The sequence below is a fragment of the Tribolium madens genome, unplaced genomic scaffold, assembly GCF_015345945.1.
Source record: "Tribolium madens isolate multiple individuals breed KSU strain unplaced genomic scaffold, Tmad_KSU_1.1 Scaffold_97;HRSCAF=244;Tcas5.2_LG3a, whole genome shotgun sequence".
NCBI lineage: Eukaryota > Metazoa > Arthropoda > Insecta > Coleoptera > Tenebrionidae > Tribolium > Tribolium madens.
This window is the reverse complement of record NW_025401069.1, coordinates 6,468,282-6,494,360: the sequence shown is the minus strand read 5'-3', so window position 1 is coordinate 6,494,360 and position 26,079 is coordinate 6,468,282. Positions and strand designations below refer to the sequence as shown.

Genomic DNA, 26,079 nt, shown 5'->3' with positions numbered 1-26,079 from the left:
ACTCAACAAATGCCCAGGCGAGAAAGGAGTATTTCTATCGAGACGGCAATTATTAAAAGAGACTGTTGGTCATTTACTGTTCAAGTTATTTCTGACATCAAATGGATAGAAAATTTGAATTTGTAAAAGTAGGTACCTACAACAACTTTATTCTTTACAATTCATGTGTTGTAATAAGTGTTACTTATTGTCACTTTCTTAACTTTATCATAGTTTATACGAGTAAAGGTGCGTGTGACATGATTTGGTAAATCGAGTTCGTATTAATCTGTTAGAATTTTATGAAATAGGTGTAATTTTCTAAAGCAAGTTGTGTCATGGAGAGGCAATGCCCAGAATTATTTTTTAAATTAAGAGTAGTGTGCTTCCTAGTGCATTTTGAACAGGAAGTAACTGTGGAATTCAATCACAATTTGTAGCAGTTTTTTCCTCTTTTGGTGTGCAAATTGTTAAACTTTTCAAATCAGTATTTGTGTATAATGAAGGCATGATATATATTACGAATTTCCGGTCCTGGAACCAATTCGTGTTGTCTTGACCTTGCTTCTTGAGATGGAACAATGGTTAGTGGAAACGCGCGTGCATTCTGGGAATGTCAGAGATGTCAGAATTGCAGTTAATTATTATTCGTGTCATATTCAACCATTAGAATTGCATTATAGCCATGTCTACTTTACAGTCATTACTGAAAACTGCTGAGCTTGTTGAAACGCTGACTTGAATCTATAATCAATGTGTAGACTGGAATCAAACAAATGTGATAAATTTCTCGCCTCCAGCTGTGTAAAAGTTTCATTCATGGGCTGGTGTGTCAAAATAATTACCAGTTGGAGGGATTGTTGACTAGAGAAGTATAGTTTATTTGAGATTAGCACCTTGTTTGTTATGTCTTGGCTACCTTCTGCATGATTTCAACAAGTCTATAACGCAGTTGTTTGCATTTTGGTGCAGATGAAGGCACGTATAGAAGGATCAATGGCCGCTGCTCTATAAAGCTATTTTTTATGTGTTTCGGTCGAATGAATGTCAGATTGCAGGCGGTTTGAAAACCTACAAATTCCACATTCTGTCGCCATTCTACTGTAGCAATTGGTTCTTACATGGCAGTAGTATTATACTCGGCCACTCGACCATAAAATATAGTAATTAATTGCGTACATTCGCGCTAAAACGCAACGAATATCGATTTTTAAAATTGTTTTTGACGGTGAGCTAATTGTCCATCACAGGATGAGAATAAATGACTCTGCATTACAGCTTATTTGACTTGTAACTGCAAATAAACTAACAAATCATGCATTTTTGCCACAAATAGAGTAATGGATGACTCATATCGTGAATAATTCATTTGTTACATAATCCAGTGAAAAATACACGTACTAGTAGCGACATAATGAAATGGTAATTTTGTACGTTTTAACACACTTGATTTAAATTTTACAATAGCCAATCTTTAATCTACGAATGGTAGTGGTGTCCAAAATTTCCATCACGATACACCGGAATGAATTGCAGTACTAAACTTGAAACATTTTACAGAGGTCTAACTACTTTATAACATGGAATTACTAGTGGTTGAAAAATTGTACAAAGAGAAAAACTAGGGTTCGTAAGTCTGCATTTTGTTATTGTGGATTTTTGTTTCAAATTTTTCGTAAACGCGAAATTGAATTTTGGTGTTTTTGCTTTCCATAAAAATTAAAATTTTAAATAGAATCATAAAGCCAAATCGAACAAAACAACCGAAAATAGTTACAGGGTGCGCCAGAACTCGCGCCCTAGAGAAAATTTTTAAATAAGGTAAGATACCAGTAACATGAAAAAAATGTTTAAAAAATTCTATCTGTCAAAAAATTTTGACATTTATTTTTTGACATTTAACATATTTTTATATCTATTTAATGATACTGATGATCTTGTATATGTTTTTTTACAATTATTTAGTGAAGGTACAAAAATTTTGCCAATAAAAACCACAAATAACATTGAACAGAGTTACAATTTAGGATACAGCTTCTTTGTTTCCTCTTCTAATAGACTAGCAAAAAAACTTGGAAAATTATTTTTCCAACAGAAATAAATAGAATCAAAGTGCAAATTTTAAACCCTCATAACTTCTAAACTTTTATAGATAATTTTTTTTTAACATTTTTTCATGTTCCTGGTATCTTACCTTATATGGCATTTTTCTCTGGGGCGCGAGTTCTGGCGCACCCTGTATTTATGGTACAAGTGGGTTTTGTTGTATATTACTCACGAAAGAGAGTTTACAAGACGCAGTCCAATTATATTTATAACAATGTGACTTTTGGTCTGTAGTGGGTCAACAGTTGTTTTGCTTATTAAATTTTTTATGGTTAAAGGGCAAAAAATAATTCTTGAATTTGCTTTGCTAAGTCACCTTGCCACTTATTTTATCTTATGATTTAACCTTAATTCATTTGTCGGTATGCCAAAGCAAGATTTAGCCTAGTTGTTTCGGTAAACACCACTTGTGATAACGAAGTTGATTATTTGATTTACTACTACAAGTATTACAAACTGTTGCAAGTGTTAAATTGTTAGTAAATAAACCGAGAATGTGTCTCATCCAAAAAGGGAACATGGCTCGAACATTAAAACTATGATTCATTGATTATTGCAGTAGGAAAGAGCAACAAACATTGCATTCAAAGTTATATTTGGCTTAGCAATAAGAAACTCTATTTGTGGTACCGCAGATAATATCTATATCATCAAGGCTATCTATTGACGTTCAGGATGTGGCTATTCTATAAAACAGCAGTCATATGATTCGCGATGTGGCACGTGAGTTTTATCATGAGTGAAAAAATCGCGATCAGGCAGGGTTTATGGTGGTCAACTTGAATTTCATAGCGACTGAATGAACTTTTACTGTATCGATCGGGCGTGTGCTAATGGTGATTTCAAGTTCGACCATGTCAGATAAGCGGCTTGATCGAGTACGTTAAGTCACGCTATACGGTACAAATGCCTTTGGATTTTTATCGTTTTAACCATCAGCACTTTACATTGTTGCTAAAATGTTGCGGACTTTTAACACCAAGCATTGCGTAGAGTTTTTGAAAAGTGTTTTGTTCTAAATTGAGAATAAACCGGTGCGGTGGGAAGTAGATATGAATTGAGGTAGTCAATGAGTGGTTTTGAGTAATTTCCTAATTAAACTGATAAACATGATTACGACAAATCGGATGTTTCAGCCGAAAACCAAATTGGAAAATAAATTAACTTAGCCAAATAAGGTCCACTTAATTTTTACGATTTTTTATATATATTTTTTGAAATATGCAAAGGTTTGGATTTATTATCGAAATTGTAATTTGTACTTTTGTTTAACAATGTGTACCACAAAAATGCCTGTTTTGTTAATTTTTCTACATGTTTTTAACATAAATATAAAATATTACAAAAGGCCTTTTTTGGAACCTCCTAACCCCAAGTAAGGCCCACCATCGACATTAGATAAGGGCCATATTTAAAATTTGAGATAGGATTTTTCATTAATCGAATTAACAGTAAGTTAAGGAAAAAATCTTTAATAAACAAACAAAAAACAACATAAGAAATACAAAAAAAAAGAAACTTCAAAACATGTATTAATATGTAACTATAAATACAGGGTGTTTCACACAACTTTACGAGGCTTGCGCCTAATGTACGCACCCAAATATACAAAAGTCAGAAAACACTAGATACAAAAAATACACATTAAATACAATTATTTATTCTTTGGAAACCCATGACAGTAGTTGTCAAACTAATCACTGTTTCATTAATAGTCATAAACTACAGTTTTTCAGAAACAATTATCATTTCTTCTATCAAGAGACTGCATGAATATGATTCTAGTTTATCTATCTTAATCACCAATTAACTAAAAATGTTGTAATTTTTTAAAGGGTGAACAAACTAGAGAAGATTATGCAATCTTTCAAAATTTGTAATCGAGTTCGCATCAGAATATGTATTATTGATTGCATCTTACAGGCGCAGGCCTCGTAATATTATGTGAAACACCCTGTATTTAATTTTAACATCCAACACGATGACGCATCAGTTTATAACATATTTCACCATTTACAGTCAACTAAAAGACATATCTAGGAGTATCTTGTATGATTGATGGTAGATGGCTGGAGGTCCAACGTAGGCTAGATGGTTTTAATTTTCTTCACAACTTAGACGAAAAATTAACGGTGGGCCTTTTTAAGCACCTTAGGTACCTTATTATAACATCGTATAGTTTCGGTGAAAGATGGTGTATGCATTTATTCATGTATCGTTAAAATGACCAATGGAATTATTGAATTTCAGTAGTAAATCGCACAGCCATACATGATGTTAATAAGGTGTAATAATTTTAATAACCTACAATTTACAGTTGTGGTGGTTTTACTGTAAATGTGAGATTGTTTTTGTTTAATCACAATATTTACACATGTAACCCAATGTTTCGTCTTGTATTTCAAAATGTTTTGAAATAAGAATATTTTGTGTCATTATCTCGTAGAAATTAGTCCGAAGACTTACGAGTTTCTTTATTCAAAAATTTCACCAATGTTTCTTTAAAATTGATATACAGTTTACATCTGCCATACATGAATTGTCAATAAAGGTATGGGTTTTGATATAAATGAGATCGAGCTGATGGTTTCTTATCATTTTGTCAAACTGTTTGATTTTGCTTTTAGCGCATGTTAGGAAAAACATTGTTTCTATAAATATATTCCTGTGCTCGGCACAATCAATAATCCTTTGATAACTGGAAGCACTCGTAAACTGTCATCATTTTACAGCTTTAATACTTCTATATTTAGTTTTTAATTAAAAACACTCAAATAAATATTTAAATTTGTGTGGGGAGATTAATGGGATTGGATTCTGTTTGTTATTCGTATCCTAATTTCAAACGACATCATGAAAAAATTTCTGTTGGCAGTACTGAGTTGTTGAAAAGTTTGACAGTCAAGGTTGGCACAATAAGATTTAAATTGTTGAGAGTTCCTGGAAGGTAATCTTTCGAAACTACACAGATAAGGTGGTTTCATAGCATTATTTTTCTTTTTAATTTTGAATTGACAACTGCAGTTGTGAAAGAAAAAAAAATTCAAATTTTTTTTTTTAAGGTAAACTGCTATTAAAATTTTTTTAGCAGGACTCGAAAATTATTATTATAATTATGAAAAAGTAACTTTTTATCGATTTTTTTATAATAGTGCCGAATCAATCAAATCTGACAATTTTTGTAGTGGTTTCTTTTATTTAGGTGGTGCCAAAGAGTGTTTCAATTAAGTTTAATTTTACACAGGGTCAAGAGCACAATTATATCATTGTGGAAAATGTGTACAATCATTTTAAAACAAGTGCAACAACTACTTCCTAGATGTGAATCCAAGATTTGCTACAGAGCGCCCAGAAATGTGGTAGCAAGTTTTTCGATTCGTCACGCAAGATGACACTTTTTTACAGAGATCTTTTTTATGCATGGCAACGCCGCTATCTAAATTGAGATAAATAAATGTCAAGAATTGTCAAACGAGAAAAATTTATTTTAAAAAAATTAATTTTATTGAAAATGTTCCAATTGACTCCCATTATGCTCAACTGAACCCTTCGAGCAACATCTCGACAAATTTTAGTGCATAAATCGGGGTTGTTCTTAACATATTCTTTTAGGGTTTGAATATCAGGATTTCCAATGGTTTAGAATTTGGTTACAATTTTTAAAATTGCTGCACGATTGGGTGGTGCGCGGTTATAATAGTGCCTAAATTTGTCCTGGACAATTAAAATAGTCCTATTTTCTGTTCTATAGCGTCTCTGGCCATGTAAAACCATTTAACTTTGTTTATTCTTTGCTCTACAGTTAAATAAATTTTTTAGACAACGAAATGTCAAACAATGACTTTTGAAACAACTCAAAAATTGAATGTTGCAAGATTGAACAAATTTGGCTCTTCGAAAGTGCCATCTTGTGACACTTTGTGTAAAAGTTGCTACCACATTTCTCGGCGCTCTGTATAACAAATTTTACTTATTTTTTTCTTGATTTTGTATTCGTCTTTATTGTAAACAAAGCAACAGTCAATGTCAGTTGTAAGACATCGTAACCTCGCTTAATTCTTAATGTTAATTATAATTAAGAAAACACTAGACGGGGACAAAATTACCCGTTTAACAACCACACTGAACTCGGTCTATTGAATCAGTCTCGTAAATTGCTAGTTTTGCAAATATTCCTGTCTGTGGCCGTAAATTATGAATGGGTGGTCGTCAGATACGCCGCCGCCGCCGCCGCCGCCACCATGGAAAACGTAGACTGTGGCGGCGCGGTGTTGCGGCAAGTAAACATGTACCCACTTTGTAGACAAAGGAAAGAGTCTGGATCGTGGCAGTAGTACGTCGGGGGCGGCGTATTCGGTTGCGACGACTTCGCATTTTGCAATCACAGCTCGGGGGCGGCGCGACCGGGATGAATGGGCGCCGTTGCTATGGCAACTACAACACGCCAAGGCTGCATTGATTTTTACTACAAGGTTGAATTCAGGTCGGGATACCGCCGCCGAATATACAAAACGAATCATTCATCAATTTCTAGGGCAGGTGCAGAATAAGGGCTTTTAATTCAGCTTTTGGATAAAGCTCGCACGAGGAAAACAGGTGGGAATTTAAATGCACGTTTTGTAGTTTTTCAAATAAAAGTTGCATAATTTCAGGCGATATGTAGAGGAATTCATTGTGCATACTAAAACTAAACTGAAATTGTTCTTGCGCTTTGATTATCTAATGGAATATTTCGAAACGACGTCACCAGCTGCCATTTCCTCGCTTTTGGTCATAATTTTTATCTTCTAAGTAGTTTTTATGGCTGTATAGAAACTTTAAAAAGCGACTCTTAACGCTATCAGACTTTGGATGGATATTTTTTAATATGCAGAAGATTTTATCCTTTGTTCGTACATTTTTAAACGACTCAACTTTCAAATATAGGATATTATTAAGGACTTGTAATTGCATTGTTGGAAGTTGGAATCTTTTTCTGAATATTCAGAAGAGTAAAAACCACAATAACAGTGGATACCTAACACATATTTTATTAATTATTTTTACTAGTTTTTAATTATTTTTAAAAACTGAGGGTAAGACCAGCTTACGTAGTATGTTGTTCTGACTGTTAGAGAACATTGTTCAAAATCGGTATATAACATATTTTTTTAATAAAAGTACCTATAATGATTCTAAAATTTTAAGTTTGCAACACTGAACAAAGTGAAGATAGGAAATATGAAACATAAGCATGACTCATATCTGTTTCCAATGATGCCAACTTAGTTTGAAAATCACAGGCCGCTTTGTTCATAAATGTAATTGAAAACACTTATTTTTCTAACACAGGAACTATCAGTTTTATAAAAGTTGAAGGTTGAACGTAGAACTGTTTTAATAAATCCATCAATTTTGAATTTTAAATAACAGAAAAAACTTCACCAAGTTAGTAAACTGGATTTATCCGTGTATACAATTTGCGGTACACCTTTTCCACCCTCAAAAAGTGCTTTGTTTACGAAACCGATATGTTGTATTTGGAACACGCGGATACACCGAATTCAGGAAAGTAGAATAATGACAGTCATCTGTGATTTTAAATTTCGTTTTCAGTTTTACGATCCATTTAAGAGTTTACTCTCTCAATATAAATAGATGCTTCAATGGTTGTGAAATTAAGTAACAGTAACAGTACATTATTTATTAGAGCATAGCCGTAATCTTCTTATTCTATCAGACGTGATAAGTGTTTGATTGTGTAATAATCACTTTCAGGAGGAATTAATCGAAACGACAATCTCAGGTCAGTGTCAAGACTTTAAATCTACTCTTTTTGACGGGCTGTATGACTCAAGTTTATTACTGATACAAATGGAAATATAACTTAAAGTAATTAACTGTTGGGTTACAGTAGAAGGAGTCAATAAATAATTGACCTTAGGAGACACGTGGACAACTGTTGGTTTGTCACTGTACAATTTTATCATTGAAATGGGCATTTAGAAGAGGCGGTACTTGAAATTATTAGTAATTGTATTGTTTTAAATATCTACAACATATTAAACGTTGGAAATGAGTAGAGTTTTTATAATCATCTATTGGAAAATGCTAAATTATGTAGGTGAAAATTACTACGATGTTGTTTAACATTACAGGCTATTAAAAGCTCGCAATTAGTGGTTATCACAGTAATAAAACGTATTTGATTTACACATATGGAAATATTCTTTAAAATATTTCCGTTTTCCATTTAAAAATACCTACATATTAATGAATTTTAGTATGGTAGATTATAGAGAATATGGGGATAATAACTAGATAGTTGTTAGTAATTAAGTAAGAATTCTTGACTCCTCGTATTAGAAATAATATACTAATTCTGTCCAAAAATCATTCAAACTAAACGGTTTTACGATACCATGAGTTAAGTTGGGCTGTGACATTAAATTAAGTTGGCAACATTGATTAAATGACAAATCACTATAAAATCGTAACGTTTATATTTGATGATCAATGTTGCCACATTAAGAATTTAAATTGGTCTCCTTGACGACAAAGAACACGTAATAATTTACAATCCCTTTTCTATTCAGTGCTGCCAACTTAATAATAACTCAATAAGTTTGATTAGAAATTTAATTGACCACATTATTTTTTAGAAAATTTACTCTAAACCAATATTTCTAAATCAGCACATCTCATAAAGCAGTTGATTTTGTATAAATGAGAGTGAATGTTGAAAACTTGTCATTCATTGTCATGCTTCATTTCACAATAATGCTGTTTATGATTTTTCCTGTGTAATTACAAGTGACATTTTAATTGAAACAGTTGTAATTTATTTGTATTGCAAATACAAGAATACTGAAGACAAGATACTTTGCAAATGGACTCGCGATCATTATCAATATTACTGAAAGCAGACAGTTGCATTGGTTTTATTAAATGATTTATTATCCATCATTACCTATTTTGCAGCTGATGATTTGGTTTTTTTCTTCTGGAAAGTACTTTAAAGCCATTATTTAAGTAAGTAGTGTTGCTATTTACATGAATGACAGCACTAACAGTAAAAATTTAATAGGAAACTATTATTAGCTGGTAATAGGTTTCACTCAACTAAATGAGTGACGTTGATGCAAGTTTCATTTCAACGTATTCTATTACAGCGATCATACTTTGGAAATGTCAATTGGTAATTTGCATCGAGAAAAATATTTGTGCAAGCAGTACCAGGAACTCAAATCTGTAGTTTTTCTTTCTTTTTTTTAGTCTTTACTGTTGTCGTTTTTTATTCAAATTTATCCGAAAATCTTGCTTGTAACAGCAAGAATCAGCTTGCACGGTTGGTTTGGTTGAGGAAGGTTAAGTCCAGACCAACCTTCGCCTTGCACTCGTCCGTCCACTGTTGTTAAAGATGACTTGCCGACCTTGCCGCCGTCACCACGTAATTTTAATCAGTTATTACAGAACAGTTGTTTAACAATAGGTAATATCATGAAAATAAAAATAGTTGACGCAACCTGACTTTTGTTGTCTATTCAACACTAATTAAATTTATAATGAACGAGTCTCACTACTGTTTTGTTCTTGAAGCTAACGACGTAGAGTGAGTAGCGTAGCAACCTTTTGTACTTCAAGCGCCAAAGTTCATCGTAATAAATAACACGGGTTAAAACGGGAGAAGTAAATCCTCTCGGGAGGGAAAAGCGTTGTCCTGCAGCGTAGGCGTGGGTTGCACTTGATTCATGAAAACGACTCGAGTTTGAGTGGAAATCGATCGTATGTTCGCTGCTGGTTTTGGGTTACTGGGTTAAGATCTTCCTCAACGTTGGGTTTTACGTTAGTTACTACTTATCTCATGTTGCCACTACTCGGTGCCAGAAGTGTAAAATTATATTAATAATAAAGACTTGTTTCTAAAATTTACACAAGAAATAGAGAATCGCAGAATAAGATATCGTTGTTAAAAATTGAAATGCGTACTCTAAATTGGTTTATTAAGTTGTTGCGTATACGAAAATTCGACTTTTAAACTTTTAAGTTGAAGTTTAGGACAATGCAGAGACAAACGAAATTTTCAATAGAATATTTAATAAAGGTACAGCCTACACGAAAACGAAACGAAGTTGGTTAAAAAAAATTGATCAAGAAGTCTTTAAAGAACAATAAGTTACTGTTGACCACAGAAACCAAATCACAAATTCCAAATATTATGAATGTTTTGAACTGGTTAACGATCCGCCCTGCTCTCCGAATTTAGCATTTTCAGACTAATATTTCTTTCCAAAAGTCAATAAGCGTGGAATGATAGAACTTTTTTTTAATGAAATTTTAATTAAATTACTGGTGGATGAATTTATTGTATTTATTATTAATGGTAGTTTTTGAAGAAAAGTTCATATTTTTTTTAAAAAAAAAAGCTATTCTAGGACTGTTTCTCACGTTTCTTGCTGTTCTCGAATGTTGTTTATTAAAAAATCTGTTGTTCTATTGACAAATATATATAAATACAATTTATTAGATTTTATATTCTCTTTCAAACAGCTGAGATGCTTTTTACTTTTGTTTTCATACAGTTAGAAAGTGTGAAATTACGTATACTAGTTCGCCGTTTTAGAAATGATGAGATTTTTTAAAATCTTGTTTCTGACGTAGAAATTTAATAGGACTTCATGTGATTTAGTAACAAATATGCTGTTAGAACGACTGCAAATGGATTCAATTTTTTCTCTTATAGTGACGTCTAGATCTTTTCTTTTTAGGATTTGAATTTTCATTTTATGAAAAGGTAAAACATTTCGAGTACTAGAAGCTTGATTCATGATTATAATTTGTAGATTATTGCTGACAGTAGGTGGTATTTCAGATCTTTTTATTCGCTTTTGTGCAGCGATGCGGTGTTGTAATTTTTTCTTTGCACACTGCGTTGCATAAACAATATTTAATAAAAATTTATGAAGCATTTTGTTACTATTACCTTTCGCTTCTATTACAGTTATTGTATTTTTAATGCGAAATTCAAAGTAAATACCCAACTACGAACTATAAAATTATTATAAGCTAATAAAAAATTTACATAAGAGTCAGGACAAAATGGTAACAGGTGGTCGTTCTCGTAAATTTCCTTTTTAATGATTCCTTTGTTGAGGTGTGTATTACATGTTGCCACAAATAAATTGTACAAACACCGAGAAATAAACTGTTTAAATTTTAATAAAATTAGTACGATGGGAATTATTGATTTAATGTTGTTCCTACGCAAACAACATTTAAACACTTGAATAATTTGCAAGCAGTGATTCTCTTTTTTGCTTGTTTTTCGTTATTCATGCGTCGGGTTTGTGTGAGGCTTTTAGTTAATTTTTGTCTTTTGTAGATTAACATGATTAAAGCCATCTATAAAACGAGTTTCTTGTAGCGTGAATGTGCAATAAACTTTGACTTAAAGCTATTAATTCTATATTTCTATAGTATACTTTGCAAGAATTTTTTTTATTGCCTTGAAATGATGGTGACCCTTGACAACTAAATTATCCTTAATCTGCCACTGGAAATCAGTGACTAACACTTGTGTGACTGTATTGTACTACTGATAAAAAGAATGAATTACTAAAAATATTTCCATTTATTGATTAGGGTCTAGTAAGGTCTTATCATTTATATCGTAAATAAATAATCTTTACTACAGGATGTGGTTATCTTAAAAATGATAAGGAGTTGCTATTGTGCTTAAAATTAGTGATACAGAACGGTTAAATAATATTACAGTGCTAAAGCAAAGTTAAGTTTTTATTGCAAGAGTCTCCCCTTTATTGAGGGAGACAATTGTGCTGTGGTTAATTGAGCGTAACGATACTTCAAGTTTAAATTACACGGTAGTAACGAAAAAGGAATTCTGTGTACTCTGGAACTTTCTTGCATAACTTCGTCGGTAATAACTTTTCAAAATACTAGTTTACGTCAAAAACCCCCAGTTAAATATTTGTTTGTTGAAAAGTTTAATTGCAAAGTAGATTATATATTTGCATAATCAACTCTAATTGGCATGTGGACAATTTAGTTTTTTTCCATTTGACATATTGATACTTTAAATTTGTTTAGTCTCGTTTGTAGGTTTTTCTAATAGAATAATTTAGTTAGATCTTATGATTCTTTCTTCTCTGATTCAATCCCTAACATAAAACCTTTTGTTTCAGAAGGGCGGCGAGGAAACTCGGTGCCGATGATTTCCGCAGGTTTGGAGGGACGATTGCCCTATATGACCTACCCAGAGCCTTGGCGTGGGCCGCCCAAGCAGCCTCCGGAATTTCTTAGGCCTGCTCCCAAGCCAGTACCCCCAACTAGGTAATAACCTGAAACCCACTTAAATACGAACTTCAGGACTTATGGCCGTGACTTGTATGTGAATGGGTACTTTACAATTCCTTGTGTGGTTAGCACATATTTGTTAAAGTCGGAATATTTGCCACGGAGCAAATGATCCAAGGTTGTCATTTGACCATTGCATAACCGAGTAAAATCGTTAAACGAGTGGTTTTCAATATTCCAGTCGAATAATAAAGTCTTTCAGTGGCGACATCAACTCACCACGCTAGTAAACGGGATGCTTCTTGATTGTGGCATTGCCGATTGTTTTGATAGTATCCACACGTATGTTGTTGACATAAAAAATTAACGACCGCGAAGTGTAAACATAGTTTTTTTTAAACATCAACAAACTCTACTCATACATAGTCTTTTCCCTAATGTCAATAACACTTGTATAACTACAAAGTTTATTTAAAATTGTCGGTGAAACTGGTCGTGACTTTGTAAGGACCTCTTGTAGATGCGCAAGGCATTTCATTGGAAGAAGCTGCTGAATTTGAATTTACTTGACTTTACGCATTTAGGCACTTTTCTGTGTTTGAATTTTAATCAGAGAATGAATTATCGTCGACGTAGCTGACAACAGAACTGCAGCAACAAATTCACATTTTTTTGGGATCTACATTTTGAATTATTATACATGAAAATTAGCTAGCAAGATATCAACTGATTTTCTAACCTCCGTATTATTTTTTTACTGATTTCAAGCACTGGTATTGTTAGGGCAAGTCAGGGATATACTCATAGCAAAATACTTATGAAAAATGTTGTCGTTCAAAACATAGTGACATTTAATTTTTTTAATTATTCTTCGGAATATTTACAGCAAATAAATACAATAAGTATTAAAAAATACAATGTTTTACGTTTCCATATTACATAGTGCATATCACAAGCGATATTACAAAGTGTGAAGCATAGAATTTAAATTTTACATATTTTGTTTTCGTATTTAGTACACTGATCTCTTTAATCATTTAGAAAGTTTGACATTGTTATATTTATAATTGTTATTGTCATTTTCTAGAACAAATCTGTGGTTTTTCTCATTTTCATCAATCCATAAATTTTCAGAAGAATTTAATTTACTTTCATTTCTACATTTTACATTAGAATTTTTTATTATAATAATACATTCAAATTTTGCTTTTAATAATCACTCAGAAGAAGAATCAAAAAAGAAAGATACATTTGTGCAGAAATGAGTTAAGTTAATGAAACTGTGAGGCGGTTTACAGATTAATTTGACGTGTGACAATGCAAAGTAAATGACAACTTAATTCGAATTAGCTTAATTCTGAATTAAAATTTAATTTGCTTTATGCAAATCGCCCCTGTCTTATATAATTGCAACATAATTGCAAATGAAATTATCAATCATAGATTTTTTATCAACAGAAAGAACAATGAATATAATATTTATTTATTATATTCTGGTTAACTATTGTCCTGGCTTTTTTCTGAAACTTTTAGACTTTTCAAAAAGCGTAGATTTTTCATGAAACGTAGATTAGGATTTTCATGAAATGTCGAATTACTTACATTATGCGGCCACGACATACTCTTGCATACAGTTGGTTGCAATAAAAACGGAAAATAGAATTTTCTTTAGATTGAAACAGGTTTTGCTCTTGTCTGTCGCATTCAAATAATTTTTTCTGCAATGCCGCACTTAAATGCCGAGAGCCTCAAATACAAATCAAGATAATCAATTAGTTGAGTACTTACTTAAAAACCCAATGAGTAGTGAGTACTACAGATTAACTGTCAGTTCTAACTTAACCTTTTAGAATTAAGCCATGTTCAAACTATGGATAAATATAAAAATCTGACATTTTTACGCTTTGACATTTTCCAATTTTTTTGCAACCAAGTGTACCTAATAATATAAAAATCTGTAGGTACCTAAAATGTAAGAGTTGTAAATAAACTATCAGCGAACTGAAATTAGAAATTCAACAAACTATTGAAGTTTGTGATAATCTTATTGGAAATTTAAATCACAAATTTGTCTTTTAGGGTCATATTTTCTTATTAAGTGATGATTATATTGACGAAATAGTTGCAATAGTTTTACTTTTCTTGGTTTTGCAGCCGTTACAATGGGGTAAGCACACCGGCCAACGGAATGCGCCTGGCTCCATCTCAGCACTCCCTCAGCAAGTACCCTTCGCCTGCATCGATAACAACTCCCGTCAACCTCACCCAGCAGAAAGATGAACTCGTCGAAGAGCTTCCGTACTACCGGCTGTACACAGCCCCACCTCATCTCTCCCATTTCCCTCAATTCACCACCATGTACCAGAACCCCTACACTCCGATAATCCGTTCGACATTTCCCACTACCTCCCTGCCACCCTTGGAGACGTACTCTCCTACCACTCCCACTGCAATCACGTCAACGTTCCTATCACCCCCGTCCACTTTCAGTCCTCCGTCACCGGTTAAACCTGGCCAAAGTGTTCTAAGAGATTCAAGGGTTCCGACCCAGACGACAGCACAAATTCAGTCCAATCATCAGTCAGTAGCCTTCAAGGTGCCCTCGGGGAAAGAGGGATCCTTAAAACATAGGATACTTACAAGGCCGGAGGATAGCAGCCGAAATCTTGCACCTTTAGATTTACAAAAGCCTGTGGAAGCACAGAGAAAAAGGCTCAATGCGACCATGTCGCCTCCCAGGTCACCCAAGAAACCTATTAATAATAATAACACAGTTCCGAGCAATTTCACAAAAGGATCTCTTATACAACTTGCCAATGGCGAGCTGAGGAAAATTGAGGACATGAGGACTGAGGATTTTGTCTCTTCGGCCGAACACAGCCCGGAATTGAGGCTAGCGGAGAGCACGGTGGTAAGGATAGAGGAGAACCACGCCACCGGAACTGCCACCATTACGCTTAGTTACAATCAGAGACGCACACAGGTAAAGCTTTTCGTTAAACGAAAAAACAGTCAAAATTATGGTTGTTTTAAAAGCGTTATTATCACATAAAAAAGGTCAAAGCTGATGACACTTCTAAATCATTTTTCAGCTTTAGCTTGTCAGAATTTATTAAAATTACCTGGAATGAGTTTACTAATGACACCATCGTTGAGGCTATTTGATAATTGCAGTACAATAACTGATGCAAATGCTTCCATTGGCATAGTGACTGCCTCTATAGTTTCGAAATAGTAAGCATTCCTTAAAAAAGGTTTATTTAATGAGTTATGCAGGCCGTTATCTTTATGATGTCATTATTTGTCACCAACTTTACACTTATTTACTTTGGGGATATTAATTAAGTTAGACTTTTTGCCTGAGGCTGGAATTTTTGAAATAGTTTCGCTTGATTTCCATTGAATGATTGAACTATTTGAAGCGAAAGGTCAACACTCCTAAGACAACAACTTGGATGCAATTTTAATGACCTTAAACTTTTCTCAGAAAAGGTTTCGTGTCTTCTCCAACCGCAGGTGTTCATTAGCAGTGTGTATGTATAAATAGAAGAGTATGTATTTTTATGGTTTGCTGATGTCATCAACAAAATGAGTATGCGAGCACGTTAATATATGGTCTTCAAGAAAAATAATAATGGAAGGAAAAACCACGCGATTAAAATATGCCTAATTGGCCACGCCATGAACCGTAAAATGTGTCTACAATCGTATTATTACGTTTTGTCATATTAGAACACGAGTACTATTGCGACATGAGTCACGTACTACTATTTATTTTACTTTTTGGAGATAAAAATATTTGTAGATTGCAATGAACTTTAGTGGAAACAAATATCTAAAAACCCATTTTTAAAAGCCACTCAAAAATTTAAAGTTTAGAATGACGACTAATTTTAGAAACCATTTCCTTGCCAATAGTATAGTAATGTCGTAATATTTTTTTGGCAAAATCCCGATACTTCAAATTTGTAAATATACAGATTAAAATAGTTTGAGACTAGACTACCAAAATAGCCGCGATGAAAAATTAATAATAACATATGGTCCATTTCAATAGTAAACTCCTAGCCTATGGAATATCACTAGTGGCACAAACTGAGTGAACTTTTAAATCGGAAATTATTACTTTTTAGAACAAAGTGAATGTTGAAGGTGTGGAGAAGATGAAACAAGTCTTCGAATTCCAAACCAAGAACAAGACAATAGCACATTATTTTAAAACCAAGGCCGGGACCAAATCGGTTTTTATGCAGCAGACTGACGAGATGAGCCAAAAATAAAAAACATGGGTTTTATTTTAGATTTTATCACAATCCGAAAACCAATTCAATTGTATGGCTTTAAAAAGACAAAAAAGTAATTGATTATGTAGTGGATGTTTCGTAACGTCCACATATTTGCTAAAATGATCCGGTAGTAACAAAATGAATAAAAATTTGCATTTTATATTTGTCTCACAATTGAAGCGAAATTGCTCTCAGTAAATTTGACGAATGCTGTTTAATTTTGATTTGATAAATAAACTAATAGGCAAAAAATTCTTTCATTTCGATTGATGTAGGTCTGATAAACTGTCAATCATGTATTTAAATATCAGGCTCCACTTTTAGCGTAGAATTTTTTTTTTTTTTTGATGCGTGTCGATTCAAGACAACCATGTAAACTATAGTGAGTATTCTCGTTTGATATTTCAGATGTCTGTAATGTAGGCCTTTGAAGATATGTTATAATCGAAAAGTGGATTATAACTTGACAATTTTGGCTTTACTGGTTGTTATATTTGACAATTTTTACATAAATTTTATTGACATTAATGACAGTTGATCACAATCACACGATGAAATTTTTAAAATATTGACAGTCCTAAATTGATACTTTTTATCGCTCCGTTAGCAACATGAGCTTGAATTTTTGCATTTAAATAATAATACAGGGTGCACCAGAACTCACGCCCCAGAAAAAAAATTGGAGTAAGGTAAGATACCAGGAATATAGAAAAAATGTTTAAAAAATTCTGTCAAAAAATTTTGACATTTATTTTTTGACATTTAACATTTTGTTATCTCTATTTAATGATACTGATGATCTTGTATACGTTTTTTTACAATTATTTAGAAAAGGTACAAAAATTTTGCCAATAAAAGCCACAAATAACATTGAACAGAATTGCAACTTAGGATACAGCTTTCTTGTTTCCTCTTCCTACTGATGATCTTGTATACGTTTTTTTACAATTATTTAGAAAAGGTACAAAAATTTTGCCAATAAAAGCCACAAATAACATTGAACAGAATAGCAACTTAGGATACAGCTTTCTTGTTTCCTCTTTTAATAGACTATAGCAAAAAAACTTGGAAAATTATTTTTCCAATAGAAGTTTTTATTGATATTTTTTTTTAATATTTTTTACATGTTCCTGGTATTTTACTTTAAATGGCATTTTTGTCTGGGGCGCGAGTTCTGGTGCACCCTTATATGCTAAATTGCAAATTGAGTTTATTTCCTGAGACCTAAGATGGACAGAAATATAAAATATTCAACTGTTGGTTATTTTTTCCAACAACTTATTTGATATGTAATTTCTCAATTTTTGATGTACATACCAAAAATATTTAATTACCTCTTCTAACTATTCAGGATATCCTTCATATTTCTTTATAAACAGGTTTTAAGTTTGAACAGTCATTACATTTCCTAGAAAGTTACGAGTTGTCGTGAATCCTGGACATCAGTTATGTGTCCAGGATCGATACAACCATCATCCATTTAGCATTTCTGCTCGTCCAATCTGGCAACCCATCCGACAAGTTCTTTGATCGCGCAAGTGGAATGCTTCGAGTACAAATCTCGTAGTACTCCACGCCCAGTCGGAGCAGAAAAGAAGTGGTTTGGTTCCGGGGCTCGATGTCCTTGAACGACCCAGGCCTACTCTTTGATCTCACAGACATGTTTGTTATTTGTTGATGTAAATGTTTTGTTACCATTTTTCTCGGTATCAGCACAGCTGTGGATTAACATCTCGACTTTGGATCTTTATTTATTAATTTTATCTACCTATCGCGACCGACCGAATTTATTACGAACCAACAGAATGCCACTTTTCAAGTGGTTCTGTCAACTTCATAAACGGAAAGTTGTTTTGAGTTCAGATGCGTTCAAAAAGATCACCGACCTTGCCGGGGGCTCCCACAGCATACTTTATATGTTCCACTCAATGGAATGTTGTATTGATGAACGCGGATTCGTCATTGGGGATATTAATGAAAAGCCAAATTTGTTATGCGAGGCGCCTAATTAATGGACCAAATAATGGGGTTTTAGGAGCAGTTTTGGCAAAAAGCTATAACTCACACGTCAGACTCAAGTATTATTAAACCCACTTCATGCCGAGTACGCCCCTGCATCATAGCCAACTTAAATTTGAACATATATAAATGTTGTGTAGTAAATCAGAGAACGAGTTGTAGGTGGAATAAAAACAATGACGAAAAAGCAGACGTACTTATAAGATTTGGCAATTTCATGTCAATACATACATTAAAAAGTTATTCATATGGTGAATGATTTTTAATAATGGCGTGTAGCTTGTACAGAGTGATTAAATTAATTACCTATTTTTCAATAGAAATATTTCAGAAATTAGCTTGATCCAAGTTACAGAAGTACTTTAAACAAATAGTAATTATGTGGAATTATATTTGTCAGGTTAAAACTTTATTTTACAGATTTGTCTCTAAATTTTTAGCATTTTTCGTCACTTTACATATTTATTTTATTGTTGCGTCTGATGTTTTCAGTGTAAATGAGACTGAAAACATGCTGTGTTGCATACGAAAATTTTCTCACGTCAATTTAAGTTTATTAAAGATTGACACGTCCGAGAATTATTTTCTAAAAATGTTGTTAGTCTTGGACAGCAAAAACCGGCCACTGGACAAGAGTACTTATGTCTTGTTTGTTGTCATTCTAAGTTATTGATAAACTTCGAGGACAACGACCAAAGACAGGATTGTGAGGAATCTTTTTACATCACGACAATGTATCAGCACCAGCCGCCAACATAACTATTGAATTTCTAAAGTCAGCGCAGTTAGAATTAATGAGCTATAGAGTCTTAATTTAGCATCTTGTGAATCTCTTTCTCACGACGTACTTTTTGTCAAAGTATAAAATAAAATGGAAAATAGAGCGGCTGATGTTTGGTGTAAAAAACAAGGCTTATATAAATACCAAACAAAAGTCAAGCCAAACATTTAATTTATAGCGACTCTTCCTTAAATTTATAGGAAGGAGTTTTATTTTCGGTCCAAAATAAAGAAATGTAAAAGTGAGGTCATTCGCTTAAATTTTAATACCTAAAGAATTTGGTAATGAAAAAGGGTTTTTCTTTGTTGTAATTATAAATTATGATATGAATTAAATACACAAAAAACGTCAAAACTTATTCGTAGACGTTAGACTTTTAAAATGATTTGAATGATAAATCACAATTCTAGGACGTAAATCGCTAGCAAATATCGCGCTCTTTACCAAAACTACCAATGAATTAACGTAAAGATTGTTGTAAAAGTTGTAAGCATTATGATTGGGCCGTTTAAGGTCGGCCATTATAATAATGCAAAAAAACCAATCACTTTAGATTTTTGGATTCATTCAATAATTTAATGCAATAATGTGATTGGTCCGTTTGAGGTCGGCCATTATAATAACGAGAGAAGCCAATCACTTTAGACTTTAGATTAATTCAAAAATGTAGCGAAATTAGTTAATTCGGATTTGTATTCATTCGTTCAAATTTTTAATGAAAATGTTATGTGCCCTTTATGTGCTTTGGTTCTGGTTGGGAAATAAAACTTTTAACCTTAAAATATGTGTGTAACATAAATTGGCTACGAGATATGGAATTGAAAATTTTCTTTGAAACTAAATATTTTCTTGTAAGAAGTGAAAAATAACCTCACCATGGGCAAGGGTGGAATGAAAATAAGACTCTTTTCTACAGGTTCTAGAGGCCTATAGTATGTACAGTAGTAGATAATTTCTTCTAGCAAATATTAAACAGATTAATAAGGTCTAATCTGTGCGTAAACCCTAAGTTTGTAGGTACAACAAAAATGTACGGTTTTTAAAGCGTTGTTTTTTGCATAATAAATACTGAACACACCAAAAATAAAGGGATACAATGAATCACGAAGTAACAGTTGTAGACTTATAAATCACTTTTTTAACCACAAATTGCTTGAGATAGATCGAGAGAAAACCTAGCTGTAAACAAATGAGTCACTTATGAAAGAATTTTACTTTGAAATATTGAATGTTGAAATTGTTCCAACTTTCGCATCAAACAAATTTACCTACTTTCTGTGTAGAATTTCATGGTTCGTGTGTAATCTTTTTTATGAATGAATAAATTTTCATCGGGAAAATGAATTACTATTATAATACTTACCCACATCTTGTATAGTTTCGAATATCGGTGTGTAATTTTAATTAGTCTCACGTGGAGACCTAATATTAATTAGTAGGATTAGCAGGAACAAAAACACTCACCTCTGGAGTGGTCATTTAAAATTAGACAAAATGATTTTACTACATGTTCCTAAAATAATGGTCTTATGTCGTCTATTCCAGGTTGATGTGGAGTCAACGACGGAGCACCCCTTCTTCGTGTTTGGCCAAGGCTGGGCATCGTACAATCCTGAAAAAACTCAGCAGTGCTACGGACTGAAAGTGCACCGTTTGCAAGTGGGCGATATTTTGATCTCGCTGACACCCCGGGAGCACTTTAGTAGCGTTCCGTCGACTCGTAGTACGACCATCATGACGACAGCAACCAGCACAGCGATGACAGTGCGCCCTTTGTCCCTGGACAGCATGCCGAAAATTCACCACGACAAAATCGACCAAACAAATAGTCAAATGCATCCAATCAATTTACACACCGCAAGCCATCCACCGCACACGCTGTCGCCCGAGGGGCGCAAAAGGTCCGCCCTTGAACAAATCTGTGATGACGAAGAACAGCACTCGATGAGGAGAAGAGTCGAATGAAACTTTGCTACTTTTAGGGTATTACAAGGTGACTGTGAAGGTTTCAAAAACTTAACTAATTAATTCACTGTGGGATAGACTGTTTTCAATACTAGATCAATGCTTCTGAAATGATATTATCCCGCCTTGTTAGCTCATGTTGAAATAACCCATTAAAGACAACCGGTGCGACCACAGTTGACTCATGCAAATTCGATACTTGCTATTTTTACGTTTTACATGCTTGAAATGCACTTACATCGGGGTACCGACACGTTTTACAATTGTTGGCGAACTTGCATGGCTATAAAGAATTTTTCTGTGCTTGAAAAGTGTTTAATGTCAACTTTATAGTCAAGTTTTAGCGATATTTGTAAAGTTTATCCGAAGTGTATGATGCAATTTAGGAGATTCAGCAAATTTATTGCTCTCTACTCATTTCGCAAATATTGAACTTGCAAGCTGGTTGCACTTATTGACCGACAGAATGATATTACAGTTATATAAGCGCATTGTATATTTGTAAATAAAAGTTGCATAAAGGGTTCTTTCAAAATTAGCAAGTTCATGTTAGGGATTATTGTTGTTTTGCACTTGTTTTCAACATTTCAGGTGCAGAAGTACAAACAACATAAATCCTCTGGTAATTGTGCTAGTGCAATGGAATTATCTAAAATGTAAATTTAGATTTCTCATGACAATATAAGACAGGGCAGGATGTAGCAAACGTCGCTGTGCCGATTATGAACTGGAGTATTATGTAGAGTGATAATGTACTGACAAGAACAGTTGATTTAAATGAAAGTTTTGAATACGTAGAGGACTATGGTAGTAGAAAACTGCTACTGTCGATCTCAAAAAGAGTTGTGTGATAGAAATGCTTTTAATGTTGTTCACAAAGATCTGTATTTTATTTACTATGGATTTTCATAAATGATCATGCACGAACTGATGTGAAGCAACAGCGCCACCTCTTCCGGTTGTTGACCAAATTGAAAAGATTTGATGGAAGGTGGCGCCGCTGCTGCTGATAATAAATAATATATTTAGCGTTCGTTACTTATGTAAAATTTTTACTCTAGAGTATTGAAGAATAACAATTGATTATCTTGAGTGAGAGGAATCAAATCTTATTGCTTTTTAATGTTGTTTATATTGATTTCCATGTGAATTCTTGGCTGTGATACAGTAAAGTATGTGGAATGAACGACACTTCCCTCCATGTCTTTATTTTAAAGATCGTAATTATATTACAAGTGTGAATTGTACGTTATTATAAGATTATCGTAACATATACCTCACTCTGTGCTTTTTCTACATTGACGATTATCCCTAAATGCTTGTAATTCAGATCGTTCAAATGATTACGTTATTTGGTAACAAGAATTGTTATTTATTGTGTATATACAGAATGTCTTAGATAAATTAAATTTAATGTTAAGTTAATTAAGTAGGAGGTGTTAAATTTAACCGCGCTTGAAAAATTGTTGTTTGTAAATATGCCATGATTGAAATAAAATTTGTCGCTTGTTAAGTTTGACGTCCTCCGCAAATGTTTTACAATTAAATGTGATTTAATGTGTAATTTGTTGGGCATTCTGTGATATTTGCCTTCAAAATTTTTACGATTTCATAATCAGTATTCTGAAAGGTAATTGTTATGAAATGGTTCATTTTATTTACCAGTTCTTTTTGCCAAACGCTAAGTTTTTAGATTTCGGTAAGCTCAACTAAATTAGCTACAGAGTTATAATGTTATTGCGTTTTAATTTAGACAAATTTGAAATGGGTAGGAAACTACGTCTAATTAAATGAAGAGAAGACAATGATTATTGAAGTGCCTTGAATGAAGGGTTCTCCTTCAAGAATGTTATTTACCTATGTAGAGGATCTATGAAACAAGCTAACAGATATGTACAGATACATATATATTATTTTACAGATACATGTACAGTGTGCCATGTTGTTGAATTGTAAGGCCGGATGGCAGTGCAGTCAAACCAATAAAATATATAATATGTACTAAAAAGTGATTTTCTTCCACTACCTTCACCCCAATCCAAAAAAGCAACACTTTTTATCCATTTTATTCGCTATTTTTCATACAGATAAATTAACAATGTAATAACCACTTCATAATATTAGACGTTGCAAACTTATGAACAAAATAAAAAATACAACATCTTTTTTCTCAAATTTTAGGGTTACTGAATAACCTTTAATTATGTTTGCATTTCGGAAACAATTTTCATACTTGCAAACCTCCCGTCTTGCATTAAGTTAATCCATACGTAACTTCTTAAACAGGAAGTTCCGGCACATTGGAAATAGTCACAATGTCAATAATTTTTACAACTAAAAAACTCTATCTTGGTATCCGCTATCTTGCACAGCAGATGTCGTCGGTCTTGGTAACGAATGATGTCTCATTTGTGTTGGTCTTCTTGGCGGAGCTAAATATTCAAACATGCTCTGAGTATGAGTGGCTAACATTTTGCTCAAGTCGCATGGCATTGGGTCGGTCCAGAAAAAGTCATGGTTGAGGGCTGTATCGGCGTCAGCCCGTTTGGCGGGGTCGAGGACTAATAATTTGTCGAGTAAATCGCAAGCGTAGGGGTCTTTCATGTAGTGTTTCAATCTTTCTTTCACCTAGAGAAAGTTTCAAAAAAATAAGTAAACTTCACCAAAATAAAAAAAAAAATAAATGCTCAATCATAACCAACAATAATTGAACAAACAAAGTTGAACATAAAAACATTTCTCATCTTTCCCTTAATCACATAAATATTTATGCAAGGTAATTACTTGTATTCATTTCTAAGAAAATAAATAATCAGTAATTAAATAAATGTCATTCCGTAACCACACAAATGTTGCGAATCTGGACTTACTTTTCGTTTTTGAACGGGAAGTTCCATTTTCTTATACAGCTCCAGATTTTCAACGCCTGGCCAGACTTGGGGACAAATAGTGCCACAAAGTTGGGAAATTAGTGTCAATTGTTGTTGCTCACTGTTGCCCTGCATGATAGGAGACCTAGTCCACATTTCGGCCATAATACACCCAGCCCCCCAAAGATCTACTGGGGGGCCATAATTTCTTTCACCTAATAAGAGTTCTGGAGGTCTGTACCACAGCGTAACAACACGATTTGTAAATCTGAAATAGCAGATTACAGAATAATCAGTGTTTAAATTTAACGTTTGAACTCACCTATTTGGTAGTCCATTTTTAGTGGTACTAAATGCACGAGCTAAGCCAAAGTCGGCTAGTTTTAAAACACCATTTTTTGTGATCAATACATTGGCTGCTTTCATATCTCTGTGTAGAATTTTATTGCTATGTATGTAATATAAACCATTGAATAATTGTTGTACCACTTTTTTTATTTCTCCTAAACTAAATTTAACGTGAACATTTGATAACAACCCAGCCAAGTCGTGTTCACAAAAATCAAAAACTAAATAAAACGTTGATTTGTATCTGTTGCGGTACGACGCTTTAGTTTGGCATATTTCTATAAGATTAACAACATTTTCGTGTTTCAGTAATTGCAAGATTCGTATCTCTCGTAAAGCTGTGATTGGAAACTAGAAATGTAAACAATGAAATTCCAGAACCTTAAGTTGTTACCACCCCCTTACGCCTTCTTTTTCGTTATCCATTAACACTTTTTTCATTGCTACGAACTTCTTAGGATTACTTTTATCCCTCGCCTTGAAAACTTCACTAAAATAGGAGAAATAGAAGAATATAGAACACAATCTGTGACCTCAAGTAACCCCAACTAAATCACTTACCCGAACGTTCCTTGTCCAATTTTCGCAATTTTCTCATATTTTTCAGATTCATCACAGAACGGAAAATGAAAATTTTCAATATATTTTTCTTTATCTCGCATATTCATGATTGCAAAATCTCTCCTTGCCCGATGTTGCACAATTTATTATCCAAGTAAAAACTAGCGCAAATTTCCGTCGATAAAAAGGAGAACGTGTAAAAGTTAAATCACTAGCTTTAAAGTACTTAAATGCATGTTTCTGTTTATTTTTCGTGAATCACAAATGAGCCAAAACACATACACATTCAAAACATAACCTCTAAACATAACGTCATTGCGTCAGCAACATAAATCAACTGCGCATAACTGTGCTTACTAACGAATGGTCTTTAGCTCGAAAAATATAATAGTCCTACAACAGTTTGAAGAAGTAAACATAAAGTTAATTTTATAAAATATTTCATAAATGCTGATTAATATAAAAGATTCAGCAATAGAAAAGATGCAAACAAATTTAATAAAATCTTCTTTTATACTAAATAAAAAAAACCTTCATGAGTAAGATTACCAAAATCTAATTTTTTCAAATACAAAATTTTACTTAACAAAAAAAAACAATTAGGTGCTATTTCATACTATTTGTGATTAAATATTATGTCATTTTAATATTTGAAAATTTTTAATTAGGCAATTAGCGATGATTAATTTTTGAGCTTATTAAACAATTAATTAATCCTGGCTTTGTTTGGTGTTCAAGTACAATGTTTTTTTCTTATTTAATCTTTTGTATACATTGTTGATGTTCTCGTTGTCTTTTTAAAGTTTGAGTTATGGGTTTTTTGCTTCACAAAAAAGTGCATATAAGAGGAAAATCCAAGTGTTTCAAATCT

General features: G+C 33.1%; 2 protein-coding genes across 5 annotated transcripts in view; one reads left to right on the top strand and one right to left on the bottom strand.

Annotated features, from left to right (window-relative positions):
- The window catches only part of LOC123014277 (ataxin-1), a 39,002-nt gene extending 15,565 nt beyond the window's left edge, over positions 1-23,437 (top strand). For 2 of the 4 annotated variants that reach the window (XM_044413308.1, XM_044413307.1), the window contains exons 2-4: positions 12,270-12,414; positions 14,533-15,361; positions 21,010-23,437. In XM_044413308.1, coding sequence (XP_044269243.1) covers positions 12,293-12,414; positions 14,533-15,361; positions 21,010-21,429 — 1,371 coding nt within the window. In that variant the 5' untranslated portion in view covers positions 12,270-12,292 and the 3' untranslated portion in view covers positions 21,430-23,437. Of the gene's footprint in view, positions 1-12,266; positions 12,415-14,532; positions 15,362-21,009 lie in introns of all 4 variants that reach the window. The other 2 variants (XM_044413306.1, XM_044413305.1) reach the window with 1 other exon arrangement.
- Positions 23,438-23,479: 42 nt separating this feature from the next.
- On the bottom strand, positions 23,480-25,519 carry LOC123014278 (cyclin-dependent kinase 9). Its single transcript, XM_044413309.1, has 5 exons — positions 25,209-25,519; positions 25,053-25,137; positions 24,622-24,998; positions 24,300-24,567; positions 23,480-24,057 (listed from the first exon to the last, which is right to left on the bottom strand). The coding sequence occupies exons 1-5, from the start codon at positions 25,313-25,315 to the stop codon at positions 23,764-23,766; spliced, it is 1,131 nt and encodes a 376-aa protein (XP_044269244.1). The 5' UTR covers positions 25,316-25,519; the 3' UTR covers positions 23,480-23,763.
- Between the last annotated feature and the right edge of the window lie 560 nt (positions 25,520-26,079).

What these genes read in the sequence shown, in the direction of transcription:
- LOC123014278 (XM_044413309.1), bottom strand. Translation starts at nt 25,315, where the DNA reads ATGAATATGCGAGATAAAGAAAAATATATTGAAAATTTTCATTTTCCG. An exon ending in ATTGGACAAGGAACGTTCGG is followed by an intron (nt 25,138 to 25,208) that starts GTAAGTGATTTA and finishes CTCCTATTTTAG; the next exon opens with TGAAGTTTTCAAGGCGAGGG. An exon ending in TGGATAACGAAAAAGAAGGC is followed by an intron (nt 24,999 to 25,052) that starts GTAAGGGGGTGG and finishes TTACATTTCTAG; the next exon opens with TTTCCAATCACAGCTTTACG.